Raw genomic sequence first — 24,725 nt, forward strand, 5'->3', positions numbered from 1 at the left:
TGTTTACATTTATTTTTTATTGAGATGAAGATATTGTACATGCTCTTTATTGAAGAGGAATCAAACCAGCAGTCTCATCATAAGGAGATAAATACCCTCATAACTTCAATTTTGAAATGGCAAGATGGACTGATGCTGTCAAATTCTACTTCTTTTAAAACATAATACATGTAAATTCAATTTCACTTATATATCACACAGGGGATTTTTCAATGTAAGTAATATAATCCTCATAGTTTCCTTCAACAAAAAGATTTTGCCTCATCGACAAATACACAACCATGAAACATGAATGATGGTCTTCAAAACGATTGGCTTTAAGATTTGAGAGAAAAAAAATCAAAATATAAAATACAAAACGTGTATAGATAACATGTGACCACAGGACTGAACGATTTAAGAATGATCTTAATCCTCATAGTACAAATGCATTTGTAAACCGACTTTATATTTTTAAAATCTCTAAACTTCTTTATGTTTGCTTTGGTGCAAGAAAAAACATGTTAGCAACTCTTTTAAAAAATGATTAACATAGCTGCCAAGTTACAAATACCCAGAAAATTGGGTGCCCGAGACCGGCAATATGGTTTAAAAGTGCCTTTCGCAACACCCTCTCTCCCAACCAATTCGGATGAGATAACCAATTGCATGAAAAATATTGAAGACTTAGCAGCTGTGTATATATAAAAACACATCAATCATTAATGATATATATATACAGAGACGCCAACTTTAAATTTGGCTCACAGGAGTTTCAGACACCACTCGTAGGAATTTCAATGCCGAAAGAGGAATTTCCGCACACAAGAAAAAGGAATTCGAATGGTATTTGATATTGTGTTTACATAATGTATCGTTCTAAATAGATAACATTAGAATTACATAATGATACATAAACACAATGCCAAATACAATCCCAAAGTTTCCTTATTTCAAATGAAGTAAAGGGCCAAAACCTAATGGTAGAGATAGTACTACTGGTGGTAATGTGGTGTTGGTGGTTGTAGTAATAGTAGTGATGATGAAGATCTGATAGTGGTTGTAGTTGTAGTGGTAGTGATGATGGTTGAAGTAGTAGTTGTGATGTGGTGGTGGTTGTAGTAGTGGTGGGAGTGTTGTTGATGTGGTGGTGATGGTGGTTGTAGTACAAATGGTAGTGATGATAATGTGGTGGTGGTGGTGGTTGTAGTAGTAGTAGTAGTGGTAATGATGATGTGGTGGTTGTAGTGGTAGTGATGATGTGGTGGTGGTTGTAGTAGTAGTGCTCATGATAATGATGTGGTGCTGATGGTTGTAGTAGTAGTGGTAGTGATGATGATGATGAAGTGGTGGTTGTTGTAGTAGTAGTAGTAGTAAGTGATGATGATGCGGTGGTGATGGTGTAGTAGTAGTGTGTAGTGATGATGATGTGGTGGTGGTGGTTGTAGTAACAGTGGTGGTGGTAGTGATGAAGATGAAGTGGTGGTGGTACTTGTAGTAGTAGTGGTAGTGATGATGTGGTGGTGGTGGTTGTAGTAGTAGTGGTAGTTGCAGTGTTGATGATGTGGTGGTGGTGGTTGTAGTAGTAGTGCTAGTGATGATGTGGTGGTGGTTGTAGTAGTAGTGGTAGTGATGTTGTAGTGGTGGTTGTAGTAGTAGTGGTAGTTGCAGTGATGATGATATGGTGGTGGTGGTTGTAGTAGTAGTGCTAGTGATGATGTGGTGGTGGTGGTGGTTGTAGTAGTAGTAGTAGTGGTAATGATGATGTGGCGGTGGTGATTGTAGTAGTAGTGCTAGTGATGATGTGGTGGTGGTGGTGGTTGTAGTAGTAGTGGTAATGATGTTGTAGTGGTGGTTGTAGTAGTTGTGGTAGTTGCAGTGATGATGATATGGTGGTGGTGGTTGCAGTAGTTGTGGTAGTGGTTGTGGTTGTAGTAGTAGCGGTAATGATGATGTGGTGGTGGTGGTTGTAGTAGTAGTGGTAGTGATGATCTGGTGGTGGTTGTAGTAGTAGTGGTAATGATGATGTGATGGTGGTGGTTGTAGTAGTAGTGGTAATGACGATGAAATGGTGTTGGTGGTGGTTGTAGTAGTAGTGGTAATGATGATGTGATGGTGGTGGTTGTAGTAGTAGTGGTACTGACGATGTAATGGTGTTGGTGGTGGTTGTAGTAGTAGTGGTAGTGATGATGATGTGGTGGTGGTGGTGGTTGTAGTAGTAGAGGTCGTGATGATGATGTGGTAGTGGTGATTGTAGTAGTAGTGGTAGTGATGATGTGATGCTGGTGGTTGTAGTAGTAGTGGTATTGATGATGATGTGGTAGTGGTGGTTGCAGTAGTAGTGGTAGTGATGACGATTTGGTTGTGGTGGCTGTAGTAGTAGTAGTGATGATGATGTTGTGGTGGTTGTAGTAGTAGTGGTAGTGATGATGATGTGGTGGTGGTTGTAATAGTGATGGTAGTTGTGGTAGTGGTAGTGATGATGATGTGGTGGTGGTGGTGGTTGTAGTAGTAGCGGTAATGATGATGTGGTGGTGGTGGTTGTAGTAGTAGTGGTAGTGATGATGTGGTGGTGGTTGTAGTAGTAGTGGTAATGATGATGTGATGGTGGTGGTTGTAGTAGTAGTGGTAAATGACGATGAAATGGTGTTGGTGGTGGTTGTAGTAGTGGTAGTGATAATGATGTGGTGGTGGTGGTGGTTGTAGTAGTAGAGTCGTGTGATGATGTGGTAGTGGTGATTGTATAGTAGTGGTAGTGATGATTGATGCGTGGTGTAATAGTAGTGAAATGTTGATGATGTATGTGGTGATTGTAGTAAGTCGTAGTGATGATGATATGGTGGTGGTTGTAATGTATGTGGTATAGTGGTATGATGATGAAAATTGGTGGTGGTGGTGGTTGTAGTAAGCAATTTGGTAGTGGATGATTGTGGTTGTATAGTAGCGGTAATTGAAAGTGGTGGTGGTTGGTTTGTAATGTGGTATAGCACTGTGTGGTGGTGGAGTATGTATATTGAAATTAATGTGGTGTTGAGTTACTGATGTAGTATGTAATGAATCTATGAAGTGTTGGTGGTATGATCATTCGTAGAACTAGTAAGTTTTATGTGTGACTATTGGTCTTTGGTAATTTTGAAATCTATACCATCAGTGAGAAGTAGCCTTAGTTTCGTATTGAGTGTTTATGATGTACTTGTTTTTATGTGGTGAAGTATGTCAGTTTATGATGAGGAATATATGAGTGTATATAGAGATAATTCATAATATGTGTGGATGGGTAGTGATGATGTGTCAATGTATTTGTATAGTGCATGTATTGATATATTATTAGAAGGGAGTTTTGTATGATGTATTAAGTGTAGGTTGTGTTAGACAAAGATTGTGGCTCTGGTAGCAATGAACATGAATGATGGTCTTAAACGATGGCTTTAGATTGGAGAAAAAAAGAGGCAGGATGAAATTAGTGGTGTGAGTGACGGTGAAGATTAGGAGAGTTACGGGGAATGGGGGGGTAGAGGGGGAGTTGATTAAATCCAGATTATTCTTGTGAACAAATTGAACCACACAGGATTTTGACAAAGATGTAGAGCCGGAATTTTTGCTCCAGACCGGAGTTTAGCATCGATTGTATATATGAATATATATAAATATATTTATAACATATTATACAATCAAATTTAGATAAATAAAATTCATAATAAATATTAATATATAGTTGTATATTATAATATATATATCATCTTTAAGGAATACATTCCCTATAAATATGGAACCTAAAAATAATTCTTCGAAAAAAATAAATGTAGAGAATTCTCAAGCATTTCAAAGTCAATGATAGATTTATGCTTTATAGCCAGGGATTAGATGTTATATAGAAAGTATTGGAATGTATCAAGAAATTTTGAACTCTCTTGAATCCTATGTCTATTTAAACCTATGTATGAAACCAAACGAAACACATAGAACATATCTCAAACTCTTTAAGCAGACATCTTTATACTACGCATGCCCTAATTTACAACAATGAAAGAAAGAGAGAAAAAAGACAACCATGTTTTGAATCTGTGTCAAATATGATTTTTTTAAACAAAGCCAATCATGTTATAATTATCTGTACCATATTTGTGTTTCCAATACTGATATGGTGGACCAACCATAGACAGTGGTGTCTATCCCCCTACTAAAGAAGGAAATAGTTGGAGAGGGGGAAGGGCTGAATCACTTGAGAAAATGACACTTTTGTCCAAAGACGAAATTTGACTAAAACCCAATTTAATATTTTCAATCAAGGTCATCAATAATTAGCAGTTGCCGAATCAAGAAATGTGTGTGTGTGTGCGTGTGTGTGTGTGCGTGCGCGCGCGCACCGTGGGGAATGAAATAAAAAGGGAGAGAGAGAGAGAGAGAGAGAGAGAGAGAGAGAGAGAGAGAGAGAGAGAGAGAGAGAGAGAGAGAGAGAGAGAGAGAGAGAGAGAGAGAGAGAGAGAGAGAGAGAGAGAGAGAGAGAGAGAGAGAGAGAAATAGATAATAAGGGAAGAAAGACTATTTGATACCCTTTTTTTAAATGACCCAACTGGCAACTAAATTTTTTAAATGGGGAGAGAAGGAACAAAACGAAACAAATACACACCACCAAACAAATATTCAACATAAAACAAAATCTACCAATTTTTCCATCACATCATGTTTGTTTGTTTTTTATTTCCCAGATTTTACAGAGTTTGCAAAACTTAAAGGTTATTACAGTGCCAGCGCATGATGATGAATTTTATTCTCATATATGAATATTCTCATTTTTTTCCATAGTTTCTAAAAATTGACACCTTTTCCGTAGAAATTCTACTTTCAAGAGGCCCAAGAAAAGTGCTAGAGTAAATTCAGTTACCGAATAATCCTAACTTTACGCCTTTTAATTTCCTCAATTATTTCCCATTTTATTAAGATTAAGAATGGCCTGGACAGAGGTAGATATCTTTGCTTGTGAATTTAGTGCTTGAATACTTAATGAATTATGAGCACATTCCAGTGTTTTTAAGCACAATGTGAGGTTAATAAGGATGATATGGCATTTTAGTTTTCTGGAATGCGAATAATAATGAATAAACTGCTTATCAAAGTTGAATTAAAAGAGTTTACCCTGAGTAAGTTATTTCAATATCAACAACAATTACCCTTCATTTATTTTTATTTTTTTTCAATTGAAAAATAGTACTGCCCAAGCTCGGTTCCCAACAAACCTTCCCAATTATGTGGCTAATTAACTCTCAAGTTCACCCTCATTAAAAATCAAACAAATTTGTTCGATTTCCATGCATATGAACTCGTGAGAGTTAAAATGTACCATAGTGCATCTGCATTTCTTCAATTTGAAATCACTTCGCATGTCAGTTAGTGCAACAACACTTATCAGACAGTGACATTTCATGTCTTAATGAAAAATAAACAACACCTCAATCTACTTCTAACAATGAGAGACAAATCTAACTGCACAAAACAACGAATATGCCACTCATAACAGTTGCATAAGTAAGCAATGGATGAAGAAGGCATTGTCTATCCATTCATCTCATCATTTCTTCAAATTCAAAGTCTTCAAAGTCCCATGAAAGGGAACGGATTACAATTACAATAACAATTAACGATCAGAATCAGATGTCTTGTAATAAGCATGCCTTGTTGTGCTTTATGACGGTGTGCTTAAAGACGGCATGGTCTGTTCTATGCACATCTCTGTGATGACTATGACAAACGGTTCGAACAAATAACCGATTGGCTGTCATGATACACTAACAGGGGATGCAGGTAAATTCTATTATTCACACCCGGTTAACCATCGCGATAGACTAATTTGCATTTTATGAACCACCATTTTAAAAATGACTGACAACAATGAAAAAGCTCTTGTATGGGAACAGTCATTGTCAAATTTAGTCCCCTTTAAGCAGCGGGTCGTCCCAATTAAGCGGCTAAGAATTGAAAAGGGCATGACTTTTTAGATAAAGAAAAAATTCCATTCCCAAGGAATCATCCCAATAAAGTGGCTGTCACAATTAAGTGGCTTCCCCAGTACCGGCTTCGACTGTATTATATATAATTAAAACCAAATAATAAATAAATCAAAAATCAGTTTCAGATTCAAAACGTTTGGCATACAGAGGCAACAATGAAAAAATTCTGTACCCTTCTTTTTGTTAAAAATATATATATATATTAAACCCAAACTACATCATTTCCTTTACAAACTTCAAAACAGAGATAATGTGGTTCCATTTGGACTGTGGTCACCAAAGCTTTGAACATGATTAGCAGACAAAGAAGCATTTACAACACCTTACACAGAACTTTTTATTCAGAGTTGTCAGACAGATACTCATTTTAGATGGAAAAAAATGTGTGTTTCATCAAAGGATAATAATATCAATAAATAACACATCATCTCTTTGATGCAATGTAAAAGATGTCGATTACACAAGATGCATGAGGGAGCAAAATCTTACAACAGAGATAATCTATGAGGTGCACTATTTCTGACTTTCACTCTGAAATAGATAATCAAGAGGCTTTGTTCTAAACAAAAAAAAAAAAAAAAAGGGGGGGGGGGATTTAAAAGAAAGAAAAAATAATAAAATTGGTGGACATGGCTAATTTATCCCAAAAAAAAAAAAAAGGTGAGGGTTATTGCAGATAAATTAGATATCAAACAAGAAAAATGCACAAAGTTTATATTGAGGCAAACTAAAAAATGGTCAGTGTCATTGTCTAAAACCATAACTACATAGATACAGGATATTATGTAGTTGTATATTATTAAAAGCAAATAAACTGTAAAATTAAGCTCAAAGAAAAAGAAAAGTCAAAAGAAATGGGCCAACCAGTTCTGCATCATAGGTTGTGCATGAGACAGGGATGGAAGGAATTTGCGATGAGGTGGAAACTTTTCATTGTTCTTTCTCCCACTCACCTGAAATGCAGTGCACATAAAAATTTTGTCTATATTTCTTTATCCAAACAAGGCTTATACTTGTAATAATTGCAACAAAGGAAAAGACTTTATAAAATAAGTCGAATAATAATTATCAAATTAAGCTAAGAGCTTTTCTCTTCTTTTTATTTAGAAATTCTTAATTCGATGCTCAATTTGACAGATTTAGTCCAAAAATGTTCACTTTAAAACCTGAAATGCCTGTCACGATAAAATGATTTGTGCATGTGAAAAAAAATTCTATTTGGAGAATAGGAATGTTGCAAAATCTGCACAAGTAACTTAGCCGCTTCTGAACCTTAAAAAATAAAAAGAAAAAGAAAGAAAAGGAGGACTTATTTCACAATTGAATAATCTATGTCAGTCGAAAAACTTCACAAAAATTTGAATTGTGCTATTCACAAAGTCTCATTTGGTTCAGTATCAAGCACACTGTATTTACAAATGGACCTAAAACAGAAATGCAATGAATTGGGGATAATATTGTCTTACGCTTAAGCTCAATTAGACAATGTAAAAAAGCCTCTCTCATATCCAAACAGACTTTTGTAATATTTAAAACGACTTTTAGGGCACCAAATGAAAACAATACTGTAGCTCTCATCAAAGAGCCTTGTGTTTGGAAGCGGTAAATAAAAAAATTAAAAAAGGAAGAAAGAAAGAAAGAGAAGGGAGGAGGGAGGACTTTCAGTTTTGATGGACATTAAATTTCATTTCCAAGTACCATAATATTCTTAGAAACAGTAACAGATATTTTTGTGAGTGACAAATTTGTTTTTTAACCCTATCTGTGATGATAATGACAACTTGTTAAAATAATGAAGGAAACTTTATAAGTCCGTCAGCCAAATTAAAATCACATATATACATCATAGTGAACGAACACAATGTAATGTAATACTACTACTACCACCACTAGTGCTGCTCATCCATTCTAATTAGATATAACTCTAATTTTAGTAAATATGTACTAATGGATTGTCCTCTCCACAAAACAATTTTACATTACTTATAATATACTATACTTGCTACATCAAGAAATTATGACCTATTCTAGGGCTTATGCAGTTTAGATAATTGACTCATAAATCTTTAATAAGTTGCTGAACATAGTCTATCCCACAAATTTAAAATCAGCCTTGAGACAATGTTTTCTCAATCATCCTTGCCTAATGTGATATTTTAATTTTATTTGTCTGTCATCAGATGACTTCTATTAACACAACATGAGGATAGAGGTGATGTTGAGACAGAAATATGGATGTGTGTGTGTGTTTGGGAGGGGGGGGGGGGGAGAGAGAGAGAGAGAGAGAGAGAGAGAGAGAGAGAGAGAGAGAGAGAGAGAGAGAGAGAGAGAGAGAGAGAGAGAGAGAGAGATTGAAAGGGGATCGACTTCATCCAAATGCCTGTATACCATTTGAAAGTTTTTTCATACGGGAGGTGATTTGACAAAACTTGTCGGGTGTTGCAAGTCAAGAGGATAGTATTGTGATACGAGCGGATAAAGGTGAAAATTTGTTATCTGCAAAATTTTCGTTGTTTCACTTAATCGTTTTAAGTATACATCAACCCACATTAATTTAAAAATTTCCCCCCAAGCTCTATCGATGCTTAAATTCCTTCGGAACGGAACTAAAATCTGCCTCTGGAGTAGAAGGTGTCAATTCAATGAAGAGAAGGAAATATTTTATTTTTACCATTCTTTACGTCATTGTCCGCTTTTTGGAATGCAAATTAGTAGGAATGAATACTAGCTACCACAGAGTTAGTTGAACGACTGCATGTGTAAAAAAGAAAAGCAGACGCCAACTTTAAATTCGGCTCACAGGAGTTTCAGACACCACTCGTAGGAATTTCAATGCCGAAAGAGGAATTTCCGCACACAAGAAAAGGGAATTGGAATGGTATTTGGCATTGTGTTTACATATTGTATAGTTCTTAATAGATAACTGATTAGAATTATATTATAATACATATACACGTTGCCAAATACAATCCCAAAGTTTCCTTATTTTAAATGAAGTAAAGCGCCAAAACCTAATGGTAGAGATTGTAGTACTGGTGGTAGTGAGGATGATTTGGTGTTAGTGGTTGTAGTAATAGTGGTAGTGATGATGGTGTGGTGGTGATGGTGGTTGTAGTACAAATGGTAGTGATGATGATGTGGTATTGGTGGTTGTAGTTGTAGTGGTAGTTGCAGTGATGATGATGGGGTGGTGGTGGTTGCAGTAGTAGTCGTAGTGATGATGTGGTGGTGGTGGTGGTTGTAGTAGTAGTGGTAGTGATGATGTGGTAGTGGTGGTTGTAGTAGTAGTGGTAGTGATGATGATGATGTGATGGAGGTTGTAGTAGTATTAGAGGTAGTGGTGATGATGGTTGTAGTAATAGTAGTGGTAATGATGATGTGGTGGTGGTGGTTGTAGTAGTAGTGGTAATGATGATGTGGTGGTGGTGGTGGTTGTAGTAGTAGTGGTAGTGATGATGTGGTGGTTGTGGTAGTGATGATGATGTGGTAGTGGTGGTTGTAGTAGTAGTGGTAGTTGCAGTGATGACGATGTGGTGGTGGTGGTTGCAGTAGTAGTGGTAGTGATGATGTGGTGGTGGTGGTGGTGGTGGTGGTTGTAGTGGTTGTAGTAGTAGTGGTAATGATGTGGTGGTGGTGGTTGTTGTAGTAGTAGAGGTAATGATGATGTGGTGGTGGTGGTTGTAGTAGTAGAGGTAATGATGATGTGGTGGTGGTGGTTGTAGTAGTAGTGATGATGATGTGGTTGTGGTGGTTGTAGTAGTAGTGGTAGTGATGATGATGTGGTTGTGGTAGTTGTAGTGGTAGTTGCAGTGATGATGATGATGTGGTGGTGGTGGTTGCAGTAGTAGTAGTGATGACGATGTGGTTGTAGTGGTTGTAGTAGTTGTAGTAGTGATGATGATGTGGTGGTGGTGGTTGTAGTAGTTGTAGTAGTGATGATGATGTGGTGGTGGTGGTTGTAGTAGTTGTGGTACTGATGATGATGTGGTGGTGGTGGTTGTAGTAGTAGTGGTAGTGATGATGATGTGGTGGTGGTTGCAGTAGTAGTGGTAGTGATGATGGTTGTAATACTAGTGGCAATGATGATGATGTGGTGGTTGGAAAGGGGGGGGGGGGGGTGTCCTTGGAACAAATTGATTTGTTTGTTTTTGTTTGTTTGTTGCTTTAGGTCTCTTCCAACACAATTGAGGTTGTATGAGAGACCGCTGAAACAAAAAAACAAGCAATCTAACAAAAATAGTACAAATGTAAATCAAAATCATAACCTAAAGATATCATAAGCTAAATTTTAAATAACCAAGAACAAACAGGCAGAAGATTTACAGAAAAAATAATATCCCCTGTCAAAAATACAATCACAAACCAAAGAAGCAGGATAGGCTAGTAAAGAGAAGAAGAAACGACATCACGATCGGATCGTACACCCATGCGAACATCATAGGTATATGATTCAAGGGTGATGCTCCCATCCAACCACCCGCAACAATTTGACCTCACCGGAATTTGCCCGGAGCCCGGAAAAGTAACCGGGCTAAGCATTATTCCCACATTCCATTTACTGACTCAGAATCTCAAAGCAATGCAACATAAAATTAAACAAACATATGCAAAAGTAGTAATGTCAAGGATGGATAGCCCAGGACTAATGAAGAAAGCTGAGGATAGATCTGGATAATGAAGGGTCGTTACTACTGCAAGAACCTGAGAGAACTGACAATTCTAAGTATCAGAATCTCAAAGTCAACACAGGAGAAATCAGTGCAACATAAAATAAAAACAAACACATGCAACAGTAAAAAAAAAGACAATATTCTAAAACATCAACTTAGCTTCGAGTTTAAACCAAGAATAAATTCACAAAGTACACCACTCTCCAACAAGCATCTACTGATTGTTGTAATAGTGATGTTTCGTTATGAAGCCACAGTGGCTATTTACAGAACAAGATTTCTGCATTTTTTCTTCTGACTGACCTCTATAATGTAGTTCAGAATTTTTCTGTCTGAATTCATGGCCTGTGAATAACGAAGACTTGTGTTTGCAGTGAAAATAACCACTTCCGTTCAAAACAGCTAGTGGAATGATTCCGTGTATGCAGAAAGTGCTTGTCATGTCTGGCCCTTTATGCACCATACTATATTGTATTGAAGGCTTTTTGAAATATATTATTTTATTACTTTTATATATTTTTATTCTTTTCTTTCCTTTTCCCCTCTAAATTGAAATACCTGAATTCAGAAAAATTCTGAAAGATATACATCCCTGAGTCCAATGGTTTGTTTTTTAAATCATTGCCAAACCGGGGCAGTCCTGATTTTTGTGGCATTTAGTCTGTGTATTGGTACTATATCTGTTTTCAAAGTTTTGATATTCCCTCCCCAAATCATAAATGAACAAGTACCAAATCATTAGAAAGTTCAAGTTGTATCTGGATGATATCTTTCAGCTTTGAAACTATATAAAGTCCCATTCTCCTATCTTCATTGCCAAGTTTGAAGACTTTTTTCAGTTAATGGAACACTGCTCCATTTACTCAAATTCCTCTATAAGTGAGATGTGCCTACTGAAATCCATATAATTTCTTCTTTACAGAGAGCATAATATTGTATGGCCGCATTCCATTCTAAAACAAATGCCTAAGAACAGTGCAAGTGTGTGAACATCAATTTCAAGCACAAAAGAAGATGAAGATGCAGAAAGAAAATTTCTTTACAGACAGCAACCGTTATTTCATCTTCTACTGTTGTCTTGTGACGTTGATTTTCTAATGTGCCAGTCAGTTGATCTTTCATGATAATAGAACACCTGAATTGTTTTAGCATGATCAATAAATCATGCTTTGGTTTCATTGTTGAGGTGTGAAACTGTGACCAGTTGTTGTTTAAAGTCATTAGAGGGTTATTTTCAATATTACACATTGTACACTAAGACTTGCAAACCATTGCTCTTCCAGAAATTTTCAATTTACCGCTATTTGTGTTAGCTGAAAAGACACACAAAAAAAAATCCAAAAAGGAACAGCGATTCCAAATTTAAGAATGCATGATTAGAAATTTTACACATTTTGCCACATCAAAAAAACAGAGGCAATAGAAATATAAAAATTCATAAGTATAAAACTTATAGGGTTGCAATAATGGTGCTGGTATCAATAGAAAGAACTATGAAGTCCCTGTCTGGGGATAAAACTTCCGATACGTTATCAAAAATGCTATACCCAAAATTCCCTTGCAGCTAAGTGCATTTTAAAATTTTGTCCGGTATTTTATATATTTTTATGCCAACTGTCAGTGGTGTCCTTACTCATTGCTTTGAAATTGACATGAACTATCTTGAACATTACAACGCCATACATAGACTTGTTTGTGGATTACAAATTATGCGAGTCTTATAGCCACGATTTTTAAAAAATGGTTCAGTCATACACAAACATAACAATACATATGTCAATGTATTTACCAACATTTTTCAATTGACCAACCAATATACCAAGCTCTGAAGCTGCAAAGCCATTTTCAAAGCAAGCTCTTTGAGTGACATTTTAATGATAAAAATTCGATTTAATTGGAAGCAGGGGAAATTTGGTGAAACAGTCTCTTAAATAAAAAGTAAAACAATGTAATCTGGCTGGATTGCTAGATTTTTGATAGGCTTTAATGTTCGAAAGTGTACCCTGTGTTGCATTAATTAACAACTGCCATGCACAATATCAATATAAAAATTTGCTTATGCACAACATCAATATACTTAATTTTTAATATTACAACACTGCGAAACATGCATATTGTTGATTTTTTTTGCGACAAACAAAAATAATAAATACCAAAAATTTTTATTTTTCAAAACTTGAACCAATATTATCAAAATTGGCAACTATAATCTTGAGTCTAAATATTTCAATTTATACAGAAAATTGACACATTTAAATACAAAATATACTGTTTATCACTTGCTCACGAAACGCGCGAGAGAAAAACAACCCAAAAATCGTGCCCAATTCAAAGAAAAAACGTGCTGTGTTGTCTCCAAAAGTCTCATTATATATTTATTTTTCTCACTAAATTTGGAATAATCAAGTATGCGCTGTGTGGATCACAAAGATTCATACTTTTTATAGTGTTACAAAAAGATTGCATCCTTCAATCAATAAACTCAAATGAATAAATATTAATATTACAACAACAAAGATGAACACTGACAACAGTATTAATATGACAAGGAGAAAACTCAAAATATTTTTAAATGATCGAATTCAAAGAAATTTATCACTCAACGTTGGAGAGGCATTTTTATTTTTTAAATACCAAAATGGAAGTCAAAGGCTTAAATTTTATGAGGCCATGAACGCAACGCTTTTTGATAAATATATCACTATGGATTAATCAATAACATCGCATGATGCTAGGTGAAAGGTGGACAGGAAGATATCACCAACTGCCAGGTTATAGCATTTGCATGCCATAAAACTGATTGAGTGCTTAATGTCACCTTCCAAAGTTCTCCAAAATAAAAATAATTAATTGCTTCAATTATGACAAAGAAAATATCACTGAAGTTGTGATAAGAACTTTATCCAATTCTGTTCTCCAATAAAACAACTTGATAAAAATTATAGCAATAGAAATAATTATCATAATTATGATAATCTACATTCTCATGGAACAAGGATCAAGTGATGCAAAACAAAGAATGTTGAAAGGATGTTTCACTGGAGATAAAAGTGTTTGTGGACATATTTTTCTCCGTTGAAATTGCATCTTAAGTTTTATGTTTTGAATTACAAATACTCTTTAAACAAACCACTGTTGAAGTGCACTCCTAATTTTTAAATTTTTTTTATGAAAAAAATATAATTGTAGTTCTAACTGGAACAGAAACAAAACATGCTTCGAATGAGTAGTGCTTGACAGTGTGCATGGTGTGGTACTTGAGCAGTTTTCATAAGGGGAACATCGCTGGTAATAATAATAATAATAATAATAATAATAATAATAATAATAATAATAATATAATAATAATAAAAATTATTTATTATATTATTATTATTATTATTATTATTATTATTATTATTAATCTCTCTTCATTCACTGCTGAAGCAGACTAAAGAAAAAAATAAGTCACTACAACGATAGATGTCAGGTAAGGACAAAGGAACAAAATGTACGACAAATAGACAATGAAGATTTAACTACACTGTTAGGAAAAGATCTACAGGGTTATTGGAAACACAAAGTAATTAGACTAAAAAGAATAAACTTCATCAAGTCTTGAAAGTGTTGGAAAAGGTAAAAGTACAGACAGTGTATAGTGATCTATCTGCCTTGAGATAAAATGATTTGTACCAAACCATACCAAACAACATGAGGTAAAACTCACTATCCAATGTCAAGATGTGATTTCATTTTGAAACAGATGCTGACCAATCACCAGTAATATCATGTCACTTAAATAAGGTTAAAGATATTGACAGAGAGTCCATACATCCTCTATCATGACAAGGACCAATATGTAAACATATGTATGGTCAAAAATCATTTTTTTAAAGACAGCCTATTCTCGAAAACATAATTTAAAACATCATATTAATAATAACATTTCATTATCATGAGCCCATGTGTAGAAACATTGAACATGCCTGAATCTCTACGTGTTAATCTTGCCAATCATCTTTAAAATATATGAACATAATCATATAAGGTTTGATGCCAAACATCTTGTACAAAAACAGACAGCCTTTCACAAGTAAAACTGTTAGTATGTCCGAAGTCTTTTGGATAGAAATTCTAAGAAGCTCTACTTATAAGTGACAAATATGAGGAAAGCAAACGTTTGAAAACTTTCTACAAGATCTTGAGCCAATTTAGCATGTTAAAGGAACAGCGGGGAAACTGACATGGAGGAACTTACAAAAAGATTTTGAAATGGTTGGCAATTCTCATATCGCTGATATCTCAAATAGCACAAGGAGAATAAGGTCTAGATTAAAAATGGTCTATTGTTAAATACATTTTATAACGTGCAACAATGTCAAGCAAAAATGGATTAGCAGCAAACAAAAACTTATTGGGGTAGTAAATGACATCCATTCTAAGGCCACTTGTTCGTTTGCTTAATCTATCTCACATGTCATGGCCAAATAAACTTTACTCACCAAAGAGTTCTTTGCCTAAATGGAAAAACACACACACAATTGAATGATGAAATAAGGATATAATGTGATAATTAATTCATCTTGTTACAAAATGTGCAAATTGTAGTTGTTGAACAATGACTTAATGTGATTGCATTTAAAAAAAATAATTTTCAACATCATCAAAATAATGAAGAACTCGATTAAAATAGAAAAGAACTTTATCATAATCTGAACTACATATAACAAACAAGAGACACACAAAAGAAAATATGTTTAGTACAATGCTATCAGATTAGCTGATTTTTAGTATGTTTAGATGTCACGTGTTGTACTTAAAAATCAAAAAGCAATCAGTTTACTCACATCCTTTGCTTCCGCTTCCAACTTCTCCATGGTTACTATCACATCCCCTTCCTCGTCAACACTGTTGGGAGCTGGAGACAGTGTACTGCTCGGACTTGACGATGACATTGAAGACATCATGATTGACTTAAACTAAATTGGTATTTTAAAAATATATGAAAAATAATTTGAACTACAATCTCACAATAATTAAAAGAACAACATAACACCAGTAGAATATCATAAAGCAATTTATACAGATTATGCAAAACACAATATAAGCAATATGACTGGAAACATATCTTCAATGATGATCAAAGTATTTGCTCAAACACATTTGACAAATAATAAACTTAATATTTAATATAAAACCAAAAAAAAAATCAAATTGCATTGATAGGATTGTCCCTTCTTTTAAAGAAATTTAGAAATTGAATCAACTAACAAACCTGAGGGTTTTCCTGAGCTAAACAATTTATTTTGTTCCAGGCATCATCTCTCTGTTTGTGCTTTTCCTTCTCTCTGCAACAGATATGACGATGAGTCATATATTACAATACCGAAAACCCCTTAATTATAATTACAATACCGAAAACCCCTTAATTATAGAATGGAAGTAAATTTTGTGCTGCTGAGACACATTTGTTTTTGTTAAGAAAAATGCCAAAATGTTCATCTCTATCTATATTTAAACTAATAACAATGGTATTCTGATCTACAATGTCACGTCTTTTGAAAAATATTTTACCCATTATCTTAAATTTGGAGAAAGTGATTTAGGCCAAAAGAGTATCTGACTGATGAATGACTTATACAAATAGCTAGTTGTCTGAATTAGTAATATTGTAAAAAAAAACAAACAACAAAGTTATCTATCTTAATATAAAAAATTTGTTTACTTTTGCCTTTCAGCTTTGTACTGTTGAGTGCAATCATCAAACAGTTTCTGATTCATTTCCATGAATAGCTTGAGAGCATTGTATATCAACCCATGGATCGTTCTGTGGTGGAAAAAACATTAAAGATTAAATTTGATGAAAGGAATCTCTAAAAACACCATTTTATAATTAACATTAAAAAAAAATAATATAATAAAATAAATAAAAATCTCAACTGATAATCTTGGGTGTTTTTTTTTTTAATCTTTACAATTACATTTTAAAACTCGGTATGGTGTGGAGCATCTCATTTTTAGAACCGAACATTTTTAAAATTCATAAAATATTTAGTTACAGAATCATGTTATAAGCAAAGATAGATATATTGGGAATGTGACTGTTGTTGAATACAGAAGTATTAGTTACTAGGACTGTCGGAGACAAAAAAAAAAATCTTTTGAAGATGAAAAAAAGTATACCAAATTGATTGATTTTACTTGAAGCAATATATAGTTCAGCAATTACAAACTGTATCCATTCAAAACGCATATAACTCAAAACTGCAGTTTGTGCAAGCAAATAAAATTAGTATTAGAGCTTTACAAAATGACTTTACAAAGAAACAAATAACTTTTATGATTCATTCACTCTAATAACCTATCAAATCTTTAATTCAATCTACATTATTAGAAGAAAGTCCATGTGTGTGTCAATTACATAGAAAACCAAACTACTATCTTTGTTATTGATTTTGGACCGGGGTGGAGTGATTTGGTCTCACTAAAAATATATAAATCAGACTAAACGTTTAAGGTCACACAGTTTTGTGTCTTGGTACGTCTCATCAGGTGAGCAGATGTATTTTATAGACTGCTAACCAGATGAATTTTGACCAATCAAAATATGGGCCAGTTGATTTTTGACCAATCAAAATATGGGATTAATGACAATCCCCCAAGCTCACTCGGAGAAACATAGCTACTTGTTTACAAATAAGAAAATAAGTCAGATCTTGCGGGGATGTCACTAAGCCCATATCTTGATAGGACAAATATCTACTGGTTAGCATTTTTAGTTTTTCCCATGTGGTCTTGTGGTATGATACTTGTTGTCAATTCGGAAGGTCCTGGGTTCGAGCCTCGCTCAGCGTATAGTTGAGTCCTTGGAAAAGGCTCTTTACTCACATTCACTCACCTTATTGTGTAAAATGAGTACCTGGCCCTTAACAGGTCTCTGTCTGAAAAAATTGTAAAATCGCCGAAAAGGTGTCTGTCTCGTTCTACATGTTATGTGTTGTTGTTGGTCAGGGACCCCTTGTAAAGCACTTTGAGCACATTTAAGGGATATTGCGCAATATAAAAGCTCTAGTTTTAAAAAAATAAATTTCAAAGCAGATAGTAGTCTGGTTTTTCCCTGTAGTTGAAACACACAGTCTTGCTCTTCTTTTATTAATATAGATATTTATACATTTATTTATAACAATAACATACATGTCAGTGATTTGTTTAATATCGAAGATGTAGTGGGGGATTGCTAGTTATATGAGATAAAGGAAAGATTGAAAACACATTTGTATTTTCTTCATATTATCATTCTTATTTTATTTTTAGAAATAATTTTCACAAATATTTAATTCAACTGCATTTAAAAATTGTGAAAATCATTCAAGTCACATATTTTCCCTGTTTTCATCCTTTCAAATAAAAAAAAATTGGTTTCGTGTGGAAGAAATCTGGAGCTCTACAGTTCTAATCACAACAAAATACAGAAAGTCTGCTTTACAAAAATCAGCATTATTAGCATGCATGAAAAAAAAAGTTTTTAATGAAAAAATGTGTATTTGATAGATCAATGATTTTGGAATTCCCCCCCCCCCCCCCCCATTTATTAACATCACTGCCATCATTATATAGGCAGAGGATGTTGGATAAATTCATAGAAGAAAGAGAACATTATAGCACTGTAGCAGTCCCTCTCTTTTTCTTAACTAGATTCGTTTGAAGTCGTGAAAACTGGGTTCAACTCAAACACTTTACTGATAACCCTTCATCTTACTTGTTCCAATGTTCTTTGCTCTTGTACAAAGCAGGGAACATAATGGGTAGAATAGTGGAGGCATTATCGCTGATCAAGCTCAGGATGTATTCATTGTTCCAGAAGTAGAGAGCTCTTTCTGCAACCTAAAGACAAAGTTAGAGGAAGGGTTGACATAGAACAACACAGTTTACAATACCATCAAAGAACAGAGCATGCTAGTCTTTAAATGGAGACATAAATATATTTACATTTCCCTTAAAATAAGCAGAGGATGCTTTTTGAAAATGACAAGGGCAGAAAGGGAATACATTTTCTAAAAAGACAGAAAATAAAGAAGTAAATAAGTAAAGAACATTTTCTATTTTAGTTGTTCTTGTTTTTGCTATAAAACCAATAAGAAATACTTTGAGACATGATCTTATAAAAAGTTGTAGGGGGGAGGGGGGGGGGGGGGGGGGGGGGTAGGTTTTTATGAAGTATTCCAACCTTTTTTTTTTTTTGACAGTGTAAATTTAAGGGGGAGAACGTGACAATGCGTCAAACACAGGCCAAACATTGCAACCAAAATAAATTGAAAAAGATGTGGTCAAAGGAAGATTATATTGGTGAGGGATTGGATAAATCATAGTAGACAATCTTCTGGTACCTTGAAAAGGATAAAGCACTGAAGAAAAATACATCGAGAATCTTTAAAAATTGGAATATTTATTTCTTCGCATTATTAATATGAGCGATTCCAGAGGCTATTTATAATTCCATTGGGTAACGGCGACTAATTATTCTACTTTTTTTTTTTAATCTGATTGATTTTCCTCTTTATCGTTTGAAAGTATGTAGACAAATTCCAAAATGCATAATGTTCTCAACAAAAGATAACTATTTTTTCAAACTTGTGGGGAGAGAGATTTGAGTGAGTATGGCAGACAGTTTCTCATCATTGATAGTACAATTCACTTTTTGTCATTATTCAGGAATTGAGAACCTACAAATTGAACAGGAGGCAGCACTACTTATACACAAAAAAGGCGAAATATACACGGAATAAGGTGAAAGCCTATTATTTCAAGATTTTAATAGACAAAACCCATATTAACATTTTAATATTCAAGAATGAAAAAAGCACTGTTGAACTGTGCAAACATATATTTTTAAAAACAAAACAATCAAGAACATGGATGTACAATAATGGGCAGCAAGTCAAACAGGAATTAAAACTGAGATGGACAAATGCTGGGATCGTGACACAGAAGCCTACTGAAGGCTTACTTGTTCCAATGTTGTTGAGTCTTATACAGTGCAGGAAACATTAGAGGCAGAACAGTGCCAACATTATCTGATATAAGACTAAGAATGTACTCGTTATTCCAATAATATAGAGCACGCTCGGCAACCTGTTTTAAGTAAAACATAATAAATCAATGTAACAAGGAACTGAATAATAATTATTGAATAAACAGTGCACTAAACACACCAGTATTTTGAATGGCAATTTTTCTCTCTCATAAAACCGAATGGCTAAGCCGAAATGACAGCTGACATGCATTCAGAAAATAACAATAAAAAAAAAACAAAACAAAGAAAACGAAATGAAAACTATTCATATTAATTATGTTACTTTCTGGAGGAGGTGGATCTAAAACTTTTTTGTACTCTTAGTTCATTGGTGAAAAACACTTGAAATCTTTTCTCACTACATTAAAGCAGCCCTTTCGACTCATGAGGTCCATGGAGTTTACCTCTATCTCTGTCGCACGGAACAGACAGTAGCAGACACTACTCTACCAAAAAGTACTTCCCTCAAGATCTAGCACACACAGCTACCCAATCCCTGGTAGGAGGAGAGAGTGGGGTGTCAAAAACAAAATCTCTTGACTGTACTCGTGATTGAATCTGTTCTTTTGCTTTTGAAGAGAGTACTCTATCAATTGAGCAATCAAGATCCCCTGAATACATCATAATTTGATTAAATTCTATTAACAACATCTACTATACACATCATAGCAGTGGGTGCTTTTGAAGAGCACAGATCTCACAAAAATAATTCTTTGAAAAATAAATCTAAAATGGGCAATTAAAAAAAATAATTTAAAAAAAAAGTTTATGACAAATATGCTCATGTCACCTGAAAATGTGGGCTAGAAACACACTTGGCCAGCTGCTTGAATAAAGGAACCATAACTTTGGTGAACTCAGCTGGTTCTATCACATCAAGAATCTCTTCTAGCTCATTGAGAAACATCACCTTTGAAAAGTAATAATTACTTCAAATTATCATGCTGAATTACCAGTCGAAAGACAAGAAAATATTAACAATATTAGTTAGGTTTGAATTTATGACTAGACAAATCTAGAATATAAAACTTAATATTACACACAAGGAAAGTAAAAGGATTAGACCAAAAAAAACCCAGAAAATAAACTAAACGAAACAAAAAAAAACAACAAAAAACCAAACAATTAAAAAGGATAATATAACAATGGTTGTAATAATTACAAGCTGTCTTAATTCTATAACTTCATATTCAGGAAACTTAAATCTTCAAGAGAGAGAATAGTCAAATTACCTCTTTTGGGCTGTGGACTTTGGGCCAGAATTTCAATAACCCCATTATGACCTGTAAAAAAGTTTTTCAAAATTCTTTATTACTCATTTCATTATTACAAAATAAAAATAAAATACTCAAACAGTAATTGAATCCTTAAAATTAAAAAAAAAAGAAAAGGGAGGAACCGAGATTAGCATGATTGGATTTGTATACAGGTGATGCTATGGATTAATCAATCACAAAGATATCAGGTGCTTGCATGCAAACATTGAGGTGAGAATTTCAAAGATTAATAATGAAACAAGGATCATGAAATTATATATATATTCACTTAATCGATCAGGTAAATCATTAACGAATAAAACTAAATATATCAAAACCAGGAATGATTTGGGTTGACAGGAATGTAATAGACCGTAGATAACCACGCCTCTCGGACAATTGTCATAATGTAAACAATGGCAGTGATTGGTAGACACAGCAAACTACACATGTTTTACTATCGATAGTTTGTGCTTAAGCAAAATACTCACTGTTCTACCGCTTAATCAATAGAACCAACACAGAAAATTATGTGTAAACCTAAACGTTTATAATCTGATCAAGAAAATCATGTGATAACTAGTCACCCATTTGGCGGTATGAAAACAATAACAATGATCAGAGAGGGGTCGATTCCATTCAAGTTACTGTTTATAAACAACCAACTATGTTTGTCCAAGCACATGTGAGGGTGTGTCACAAATTCCATGTTTTGATTGGTCAAAAATCTACTGGTTAATTAAGGTAAATTAAGATAATTCATAATCAAGGTTTACTTTCAAAAAATTGTTCAGACAGGTCTGTTACTGTTGTAGTGCTCAATACCGTTTAATATACAACTTATAGATATACATGTTGTTGGCTTAACATAAAAGCTATATCTATATAATAATAATAATATGTCAGAGAGTCAACCAAAGATCAAAGATCATTACCTGCTCTGTTAGACTTGGATCCTTTTCCAAAAACTGTACAACACAATAGGCTAGTTGAGGATGATATACACTAAGAGACTTCACTTTATGCAAGGGAAGCAACACTTTCAACAAAAATATCTTGTGTTCTTCCTTCAAGGGTAATGCAAATCCATTGATAATACTGGAGAAAAAGTAGGGAAAAAACAAATGCTAAGGTTATTCATACCATTGATTGGCTAATGAAGGAAACCTCCAAAGGGCGAAGAAATGGGATATAGTGGACCCCCTGTTGGATGATCTGGATTTTGCAGATGATCTGGGTCTTCTGTCCCACACCCAAGACCAGATGCAAACAAAAACCACAATTATAAACAGCCTCTCGGAATCAATTGGTCTAAGAATTCACCCTACAAAGTCAAAGGTCTTGAGGATAGGTAAGCGTCAAAGGGAGCAGATCAAAGTAAAAGATCAGGAACTTGAAGATATATAAACTTTCTGCTATCTCGGGAGTATAATCGACAAAGATGGAAGCACGGAAGCAGAGGTGAAAGCACGGATAGGAAAGGCACAGGCTGCATTCACATCCTTGAACAGAGTTTGAAGAACTAAAGATATCTCCCTCTGACTAAAGCAAAGACTTATCAACTCAAACGTGAAGTCTGTCCTACAGTATGGATGTGAAACTTGGAATACATCACAGGCGTGTACAAGGAGGGTACAGATTTTCGTAAAACAGGTACATGCGTAAGCTACTCAGAATAAAATGGATGGATAGAATTAAAAATGAAGAAGTATGGAAAAAAACACAGCAGAAACCGGTGGGAGAGGAAATAGGAAAAAGACGATGGAGGTGGATTGGACACACCCTTAGAAAGAATGACTCCAATATAACAAAGTATTGGACTGGAACCATCAGGGCAGAAGATCAAGGGGAAGGCCACGAGGAACATGGAGAAGAATTAAAGAAGCTGATATACAGAGAAGTGATAAGACATGGAATGAGATTTTTTTTTTAAAAGTTAGCTCAGGATAGAGAAGGATGGAACTGTTTGTCTGTGGCCTATACCCTGACCCAGGGTGAAAAAGGCAATGATGATGATGATGATGATGATGAAGGTTATTCATCTTATTCATTTTACGTCAAATTGACGACAAATATAACGTGGTGACAATATATACTATAGCCGACTCGCAATTAAATAATTAAATAATTTTTTTTTTAATTAATAAATTTAATTGTGCGGCTATTTGGACTAGTGGTATGACACTCGCTTTGGGATCAGAAGGTCCTGGGTTCGAGCCTCGCGTCGGCGCATAGTTGAGTCCTTGGAAAAGGCTCTTTACTCGCATTCTCTCACCGTACTCATGTGTAAAATGATTACCTAGCTGTTAACAGCGTTGTCTTTGTCCGAAAAATTGTAATATCGCCTAACAGGCGTCATGTCCCGTCCTACATGTTAAATGTTGCCGTTGACCAGGGACCCCTTGTAACGCGTTTTGAGCACATTTAGTGGATATTGCGCTATATAAAGCTCAATTTAATTAAAAATAACAGCTGGTAACAATTTACAAAAACAAACGATAAAAGGTTCAACAGTGACTTTCTAGAATAGTCAACATAAGCAAAAACAAATTGATTATATCGGCTTATATAAGCAATGAGCGAATTGCACTTTCTAAAATAAATTGTGTGGCTTTGTGGTCCAGTTGTATGACACTCAGTAGGTCCTGGGTTAGAGTCCTGCTCCGAGTGGTACAAAATTGAGTCTCACCACACTCGGGTATAAATTAGTACCTGGCTGTTAATAGTATTGTCTCTGTCTTTAAAAAAATGTAATATCTCCTGACAGGCACCATGACTTATCCAATTTGTTAAGTGTTGCTGTTGTCTGGGGATCCACTGTAAAGCAATTTGAGTATGTTTAAATGCCAACATTACACTATAAATGCTCAAAATTGTTGTAAACTAGAAAAAGCTTACAATTTTTATTTTTTTAAATAGTTTACTTACCTTCCTAATATTTCTAACAGTTCTGCTATTCCATTATGCCTTTCTGTTTCATATACAAAGCTGAAAATAATAAGAACCAATATCAGGTAACAAAATCAAGAATTTTTTTTAGATTCATTAAAAACAGAAAGCACAAACAAAATAGGAACTGAGACGTCATGTAAAGATTATTGAACAAAACCCTAATTCTTCATTTGTCATTAGCTTTGATGAGAAAAAAAATTCACATAATAAATAATTTTATTTTCAATTGCAGAAAACTGATAATCATAATAGCAATATCAGGACTTGACTGTAATTCATATTTGAGAGAAAAAAAAAAAGAAAAAAAGGAAGAATAATAGTTGAAATGCAAGTCAGTGTTCAGGAATACAAGCTATTACAAAAATCCCTGAGACATGCCAAAGTTAATTCCTTACATAGAAACAGTCCAATATTTAAAAAATCTATTCTTTTTCTCCAGATTGCCAAATTGGGACAGTTGGCTGCTATGGATTAATCATTTGTGTTCTGCTTTTGTCTTCCCTTATAGATGACGAGTATAATCATTAACAGGATTTATCCAGAGAAGTCACCCCTAAAAGGATGTGACGGATAAAAAAAATCTGATCCTGCCAGGTCCCATTTGCTTCAAATGTCAAGGAAGTGTGGTCTGTTGGGTATTTGTTGTGAAGTCTTACCATCACAGATTAACCTTTTACTGTGACGGGTGTTTTGGAGTAGTGAAGTGCATGTAGAGATGAACAAAAATGGACTGTTTGGTTTACCTTGCAACTGTCATCTCACAGTTGACAAAAGGAAATATTCAATTGAAAAAGTAGAGTAATTTGTT

The 24,725-nt window shown here is 34.4% G+C and overlaps 1 protein-coding gene across 7 annotated transcripts in view; it reads right to left on the reverse strand.

Moving 5' to 3' along the window:
- The window catches only part of LOC144968244 (serine/threonine-protein phosphatase 2A 56 kDa regulatory subunit gamma isoform-like), a 49,378-nt gene that overhangs the window by 10,487 nt on the left and 14,166 nt on the right, over positions 1-24,725 (reverse strand). The window contains exons 8-17 of one of the 7 annotated variants that reach the window (XM_078906434.1): positions 23,894-23,953; positions 21,901-22,063; positions 20,942-20,992; positions 20,500-20,619; positions 18,396-18,520; positions 16,362-16,463; positions 15,912-15,984; positions 15,484-15,615; positions 15,139-15,153; positions 6,852-6,940 (exon numbers count right to left, since the gene is read on the reverse strand). In XM_078906434.1, the coding sequence (XP_078762560.1) occupies positions 6,852-6,940; positions 15,139-15,153; positions 15,484-15,615; positions 15,912-15,984; positions 16,362-16,463; positions 18,396-18,520; positions 20,500-20,619; positions 20,942-20,992; positions 21,901-22,063; positions 23,894-23,953 (930 nt within the window). Of the gene's footprint in view, positions 1-6,851; positions 6,970-15,138; positions 15,154-15,468; positions 15,616-15,911; positions 15,985-16,361; positions 16,464-18,395; positions 18,521-19,643; positions 19,769-20,499; positions 20,620-20,941; positions 20,993-21,900; positions 22,064-23,893; positions 23,954-24,725 lie in introns of all 7 variants that reach the window. The other 6 variants (XR_013644552.1, XM_078906444.1, XM_078906408.1 and 3 more) reach the window with 6 other exon arrangements.

The sequence above is a fragment of the Berghia stephanieae genome, chromosome 1, assembly GCF_034508935.2.
Source record: "Berghia stephanieae isolate SIO BIC M18660-M18661 chromosome 1, UCSD_Bste_1.3, whole genome shotgun sequence".
NCBI lineage: Eukaryota > Metazoa > Mollusca > Gastropoda > Nudibranchia > Aeolidiidae > Berghia > Berghia stephanieae.